An 8289-nucleotide genomic window follows, 5' to 3' on the forward strand; every position below is an offset into this window, starting at 1 on the left:
ATCTACCCGCTCTTGCTCTGACTGCCTTTCGACTATCGAAAGACTTGTCAGAGCGAGAGGGTTTTCTCGCCAGGCAGCAAGCGCAATTGCTAGAGCCCGCAGATCATCTACTAGGCGAGTGTACCAATCGAAGTGGGAAGTTTTCAGAAACTGGTGCAGGTCGAAGAAGCTGTCCTCTTCCAGTACCTCTGTGACCGAAATTGCGGATTTCCTTCTGTTTCTTAGAGAAAAGTCGCATCTCTCGGTACCGACTATTAAGGGGTACAGGAGTATGCTTTCAGCAGTCTTTAGAAACAGGGGATTAGATCTAACGAATGATAAGGATTTGCACGACCTCATTCGTTCCTTCGAAACATCAAAATCACTTGAACCTAAGGTTCCAAGCTGGAACTTAGATGTGGTTCTTAAATTTCTATCATCAGAAGAATTCGAACCACTACACACTGCTTCTTTTCGTAACATCACTAGAAAGTGTTTGTTTCTGATGTCTCTTGCAACGGCAAAAAGAGTCAGTGAGTTGCACGCCCTTGAATCAAGAGTTGGCTTCAAAGGAGACTCTGCAATTTGTTCATTTCAGTCCCTCTTTCTTGCCAAAAACGAAAACCCTTCGAATCCCTGGCCCAGGAGCTTCGAAGTGAAAGGACTTTCTAGTTTGGTGGGCAGAGAGGCAGAAAGATCCCTTTGCCCAGTTAGAGCTCTAAAATTTTATCTGGACAGGAAGAAGCAGTTGGGGGGGGGGTTTTCGCAAAAAGGTCTTTGGTGCTCAGTAAAAGACCCCAAGAGAGCAATGTCCAAGAACGCCCTTAGCCTTCTTTTGTTAGAAGTGTTATTACTGGAAACGCTCATAAAGGAATTGTCCAGGCATGATTCTTTTAATCTTTTAAGAGTGAGACCCACGAAGTTAGGGCAATCGCAACCTCTGTGGCGTTCCAAAGAAATATGTCACTCAAAAACATTTTGGACGCAACTTATTGGAGATGCAACTCCGTGTTTGCATCCCATTATTTAAAAGACGTGCGAGTTACGTATGATAAATGTTTTTCTTTAGGTCCGTTTGTGTCAGCACAGACGGTTCTGGGTAAAGGAGAAAGCACCAATCCTTAAATTGTGTACGTAACCCTCTTGTCGATGTGTTCTCGTGTTTTCGGTGCATGGGAGTGGTCAGTTGTCGCACAAGCGGCCTTCACTTCGCTTCATTTGAAATCGAGTGACATCTGACTATTAGAGGGGTACAAAATTTTTATTTTTGTATGTATGAGTTTCGAGTTTGTGGTTGTTTGCTAAGAGTTTGGGGATAACTCTAGGCAATCTTAGAACTAACACGGGTTAGGATCGGGTGATCGGGATTGGTTGTGTGCTCCTTAAAATAAATGCGTGTTGTCATATAAGCGGATGTGCTCCCATTGACAAACGCCAGTTAGGTTCTGTCGAGTAAGTGGAAGAGACCCCATCGACAGATCACAAGACTCTTGGCCACAGATCACTATCTCGCTAAGGCTCTTGAGATGAAGCAGACTCCTGGGCAGTAGCCACGAAGTCTTCCATCTAAGAAGGTAGGAACTAAGGTTTATTTATACCTACAACATATGTTGTTTACCTGTCTAGTCAGTTAGTTAGCTGTCTCTTGCCCTCACCAAAGGGTGTCAATCAGCTATGTATATATCTGACAGGTAAGTTGAATGTATGAAAATGACATTGTTATGATACAATAAAGTTTCATACATCTTACCTGGCAGATATATACAATTGAAGACCCACCCAGTCCTCCCCGCAGGAGACAGTGGAAGAGAGAATCTGATTAGAAAACGGGAATAGTTCCTAGTCCTGCCACCCAGAGCAGGGCGGTAGATCACCTGACCTACCTGTAGCGAGTGCCGCGAAATTTGAAATTCTGTCGGGAACGACGGAGTCGATAGCTATGTATATATCTGCCAGGTAAGTATGTATGAAACTTTATTGTATCATAACAATGTCATTTTAACACTGAATGACCTCATAGGCCCCAATAACTTGGCACTTGGCCTAAATTTTACAGTATTCCTTCCATCCTGTATATGCCTACAGATATTTTCTTTGTTTTTCAGGTTCTGCGAGATTGTCCCAAGGCTAGGCGTGAAGTTGATCTCCATTGTCGAGCCTCTTCCTGTCCTCATGTTGTATGCATTATTGATGTTTACGAAAATGTTTACCACAACCAGAAGTGTTTATTGGTAGTTATGGAATGGTAAGTTTTTTTATTGTTATTCTTTTCATAGTTAGATTAATGCTGAATTCCTTATTTATAGTGTCATTCATTTGATATTAACCCATCAGTTTAGTGATAATGTTGATTAACATTGTGTCCAGGGTCTCACAAAGATGATAAATTCTTTGTTCATTCTGGAAGGACTAAGGTTTTTATTGGATATACAGTAGCCTTTTGACATTTAGTAAGTAAAAGCTTTAGATGCATATATTTATACTTTATCCATTACCCTTGAAGTAACTTTCCTTTTCTTTATTTTCTGTCTTTATTCAGGGATGAATTCAAGTACTGGTGGTTTTACTTTTGGACAAATATTAGAGACCAATTAAATTTGCAGGTACAGAGTTGTTTTCAAATGAGTTCAATTACAAGTCAAAAGGGTATACTTGAGACTTACGGGGTTGTTGACTAATATTGTTTGTATTGTTTTAACTTCTTCACCTTGTAGTAATGGGAAAATTTATTTTGTCCAAATATTGTACCTTACTGGTGGGCATTGTATGTGTTTGAGGCTTTGACCTAAGTTTGTTTGATTTTATCATTTTGTAATATTTTCCTCGAAGTTTTTCATGGACAAGGAATTACGTAAATATATGCATTCCTAGTAATGGAAAAGTTGTAGGTTTTACCCTGTAGTAGGGATACTGTGTCTAGTATTCTATGTAACATATCTATTACACTGTATGAATTACTTTTGTTTATGAAATCAATGTATGGGTTAGTACTTTGGGGTTTGTATTATTTTGTTATTATATTACAGTATTATTATATTTTTTATAATTTTTTATCAGTCATGGGTGGTTTTTATAGTGTGGGGTTTTGGGGTTGGCATTTCTGCCTCCTTAGGTGTCCATCATTTTTTTCACTACGTGTGCAGTTTCTAGTAGCACACTCTTCTGCATGGTCCTGAAACTAATAGTAGTATCTAGTTTTTCAAGTTCCTTTTCAGGGATCTTGGGATCGTGCCCAGTGTCCCGATGATTAGGAGTATATTTTCCACTGACATGTCCCAAATCCTTCTCATTTCTATTTTCAGGTCATGATACTTATAAATTTTCTCACCTTCTTTCTCATCTACTCTGGTGTCCCTTGGTGTTGCGACATCAATGAGTAATATTTTTCTTCTTGATTTTGTCAATCGACATCATGTCTGGTCTATTTTCATGTATCACCCTATCTGTTGTGGTACCATAGCCCCAGAGGATTTTTGCCTGATAATTTTCTATCGCTCCCTTTAGTTGATGTTCATACCACTTATTACTGCAAGGAATCTGGTGTGTCATTATTATTATTATTCAGAACATGAACCGTATTCAGATGGAACAAGGTCACAGGGGCCATTGACTTGAAATTAAAGCTTCCAAAGGATATGGTGTTCATTATTAATAAGTAAGAAGAGGTAACAGGAAATACAGAAAGAAGAGATCAGTTATTAGAAAAGAAAAACAAAATTGTTCAACAAATTGATACACTTTCAGTTGACCCAAGTCATTTTATTTGATTTTTTATCCCCTTGCAGAATTAAGAACTCATTCTTCCCTTAAATTTTCAGAATCTTTGTAGTACCTGCTTCTTTTGTATAATGCAGGTACATATGTATATCACTACCTATTTTTGAATCTTTCACTGTAAAACCAAAAAAAAAAACTTTTTGTTTTCTCATGATAAGGAAAGTAGTAGAGAGACATTAGTTCCATAGACTTCTGGTTGCAGTACTTTACCATACTGAAGGAGGAGTTTATCATATTTCATGGATTTTAACATTAATTCTTTTTTTACAGTCGGTGCATTACAGTACTTAAGTACTTTTTATGTTTGCACTAACTTTGTTTAGTCAACAAAAGTGGTAAATAACAGTTAAACTATCTTATGAAGATACTCCTTAGACCTTCAATAGTTCTTTTATATAGCTGTATAAGGAGGAGACGGAGGCCTGCATCTTGTTTGAGGCTTACTTTTATTCACACTTTGGTGATGAGTTTGGTAGTAGATCCTACTTGACTTGTTACTAGTGTCACAAGTAGTGTATCTTTCACTTTCATGGTTATGCTGTGAACTGGACCTTATTTGATTGTGTCATTGTGTTATTCATTACATTTGATCTCTTCTTAACTTTGTATTCACATGTAACTTTTCAGTAGCAAACTAAACAGCATACTGTTCCTAGAATTAGATGCATTTCTAGAAAAATTAGTTCGCTTGATTCTGACCTTGATTGGTATATACCTTATAATGACTGTAACTTTTACTATCAACTTTGGTTTTTAACTAACTAATATACCTTAATGTGAATTGGTTTTTACAGTGAGTTTTATTTACACTTATTTTCTGTATACTAGTACAATGAAATACTAAAAACCATCAATGTTATCTTTGCAAACCTTTTTATTCATTATTGATCTTGTTGTAAAGAAAGCATCAGCATTTTTTTCCCCATAAATCTTGAGGTTAAGTAAAAAGGAATCTTATTTTTTTTTCACTACAGTAAATGCATTATTGTAAACCTTTCAATGGGAACTTTGGTAACCTTCACCTTGATTGTGTTTATTAAAATTTTTATTATAATTTAAGTGTCTTCTAGGTATCTGTAACATTAAGTTTAGATGTGTATTATGATGAATTATATTGTCTTTGAGGATTGCTCATCCATAGATTGCTGTAAATTGCTTCATATGGAAATTATATCTTCAAAGTTGGCTGGCAAAGAGACCAGTTTATCAATACTGCAGTGTTCTTTTGGAGGCAGTGACAAAATTCTGTCTTCATTGTGTATATGTGTGTTTGTGTGTGGCATTCAGGAGGCTTTTCCTTCGCAAACTGGAACTGCCATCCGTTAGTAACCGATTTATGTAGGATGAAAGTGTAACATGGATAATTGGAATCTAAACAATGCCAGGCATGAATTGACTTGAAGTCCCTTCTTTGCAAAGTTTAAAGTTCATTTAAAGCTGACGTTATGGAAGGGTGAAGCTGTATTGAAGTTACAATATTGATTTCAAGATTTTTTTTATGTTTACTTTTTTTTTTCCTTTTCTGTTATATTAATGAAGATGTGTACATAACAAGTGTCCTTTTTACTGTATATGATAAATCTGCAATTTATACTCCGTATAATAAATCTCGTTTTTACTCAAATAGGTTTCCAAAAGTCATTTAATTATTGCTTTTGTCATGAACAATATTCCTTCAATCCCTTAGGAAGGTAAAAAGCAAGTTATTTGATTATGAGTTTTTAATTTCACTTTTATTCCTATACTTTTAAGTCTGCATACAGTAATTCGTTCTGTAAGTCTTTAATCCTTTCAGTATAAAAAAGGTTGGGTAGGTTGCTTACCTACTGACTAGAAGAAAAATTGTGTTATTTATAACTTTAAATATCAGAGACTGACATTAAGGTCAAGTAAGGTCAAGTATTGAAGACAGTAGATCAAACTGGTACAGGGAATTCATAAGGTCAAGTGAGCAAAATAATTTTTGTATTGTCAGAATGAGTTATTGATACATGTCTATAATCTGAGAATAACAGTTTGTCTTTTTATGTGGGAAATTACCTGATTGCCAGTGCAGTTTTTAAACAGATTTTTCTATTACGGAAGACAGTAAGAAATTAATTTGTACGGTGATTGGTAAACGCACCCCTCTACATGATTAATTACTATAGCTCACAAATGGAAAAAGTATGGAATATTAGTCATTTCTCTGGAAAAGGCTTGATTACTTATGACTAAAGGGGAAGGGAGTCTGTTTGCTTGAGCTCGTAGGTTATGAAAACCCTTACTTCACTGGGGTTTCTTCATTGTTTTAGTGTCCTAAGTTTTGCTTTGTCAAATTAGAGGAAGAGTAATCCAACAGAATATATAGACTATACTACCATGTACATTATCATTATTAGATAGTTTAACTAGAATTCAAAGTAAAACAGTTCACAGGGCTGGTTGTATACACTGCCCGTGTAATTGTACAGGTAGAAGTAAAAAAATAATTTCTCAATTTCCAGTTATATTTTCATAAAATAAACATGAGGATTTTGTGAACAGATAACTAATAAGTAAAAAATGCAAGAAAAGAAAAGAGATCAATAACTTTTCACAAGAAAGTCATTTAAACAAACATTTCGAAGGCATACAGAAACTGAACACGACGCCAATGCGTTTATTATGGAACCAGTTATTTTTACAGTAGTAAAAAATCGTAAAAAGCAATTGACATGAGATAGGTATTTTAGCATAACAAAAGAAGTGATTTGGGCAAATCGGGTGTAAGTGAAAGAAACAAATGAATAATCATCCCAGCCCAACTGGTAAGTCAATAGGAAGCAGACCCGCATCTTCCCTCTCCTCTCCTCTCCTCTCTATCGTGTCACTCAGCGCACTGAACACTGGCTCAAGTAAGACTTGTATATATATATATGTATATATATATATATATATATATATATATATATATAGTATATATATATATATATATATATATATATATATATATATATATATATATATATATATATATATATATATATATATGTATATATATATATGTATATATATATATATATATATATATATATGTATATATATATATATATATGATATATATATATATATATATATATATATATATATATATATATATATATATATATATATATATACTGTATTGCATTTGATTCTTTTCATGTTTTATCATTACGTATATTGAATTTATTGTGAAATAAAATTTTATTTTTTCATATAAATGGTACTGCTTTTACATACATACGTATTACAGTAAAGATAACTGTTTCTCCTTCTCTCCTTAACAATATCATGACGCATGAACCGCAATGATGAATGATTTTGTTAATCGTTTATGCTAAATCTTATTGTGAAAAGCTTTTGTACTTTCATTTACTATTGTGTTGAACATGGCTAAACTATACCGTCTCACTCGGCGCACCGAACATTGGCTCAGTTAAGACTATTTTTATTGTTTCTTTATTGCATTTGATTATTTTCATATTTTATCATTGTTAAATTTATTGTGAAATTCCCTTTTTTATATATTAAATTTATTGTGAAATTCCCTTTTTTTATGTTAATTGTTATTGCTTTTACATACATACATTAATATTGTAACTCTCTCCTCTCCTTCTCTCCTCAACATATCAACGCTCCCTCGTTCAGTCTCAAGTCAGCTGCCCGTGGTGACGTATGATTTTGCACATCTTTTATGCTAAATTTGATATTGAAATGCTTTTTTCTTTTATTTATTTTGTCGAATATGGTTATCATTAAACTTTATATTGCAAACAATATATTGCAAACAAAATGACATTCAATACAGTTTTTCTTGTAAGACGCAGCAGGCTGTTGAATACAAGTACTATAAACAAGATCATTTGTTTGACAAACGATACAAAATTTTCTAGAAAGTTTCGTTCGAAAAATGGAATGTTTAACCTAAAAATTTGACAAAAATTGTACTACATATACCTATATGAGGTAAAATTTATGTTTAATCTTAACCTTTTAGTTCATATTATTGTTTTTGATAATTAATTTCAGTTAACCTGTTTTGTAGCCAATGTTCTATGTATATGTATAAATTACATGTAATATGCACGGTATTCTCTTTAAGGTAAAGTTGCTGAAATTCTGAATTACTTGTAGTACAAAATTGTACACTATATTTAGATCTGGAGCTGTTTACGTGTTGAGAGATCCCTTGGCAGTTTATGAATAAGGCTGAGCCATTACATAATGAAATTTGCTCTATTTTTAGCAGCAGAAACAGCTGTTGTCATGCTTTAATTAACTTGAGAAAAAAAATGTCAGTGCACAGTCGTCAGACTTTTAAAAACAATGTTGATCCCTGTTGGAACATTGGAGTAGGGATAATACTGGACATTATAAAGTACAGTGTATGGTTATTGATATAATAAGGATAATACTAGAACATCTTGATTTTTAATTGCTCAAGTTGATAGATATTATATGCATTCATCGGAGTATTATTTAAATAAGCGCTCGCCATTCATTTTGTTTTTAAGGGGGAACAGATGTTAT

The 8289-nt window shown here is 33.9% G+C and overlaps 1 protein-coding gene across 1 annotated transcript in view; it reads left to right on the plus strand.

Moving 5' to 3' along the window:
• LOC135214731 (MAP kinase-activated protein kinase 2-like) overlaps positions 1 to 8289 on the plus strand; it is a 94014-nt gene that overhangs the window by 64482 nt on the left and 21243 nt on the right. Inside the window, exon 2 of the mRNA XM_064249072.1 lies at positions 2085 to 2224. Coding sequence (XP_064105142.1) covers positions 2085 to 2224 — 140 coding nt within the window. The remainder of the gene's footprint in view (positions 1 to 2084; positions 2225 to 8289) is intronic.

The sequence above is a fragment of the Macrobrachium nipponense genome, chromosome 19 (genome assembly GCF_015104395.2).
Source record: "Macrobrachium nipponense isolate FS-2020 chromosome 19, ASM1510439v2, whole genome shotgun sequence".
Classification (NCBI taxonomy): domain Eukaryota; kingdom Metazoa; phylum Arthropoda; class Malacostraca; order Decapoda; family Palaemonidae; genus Macrobrachium; species Macrobrachium nipponense.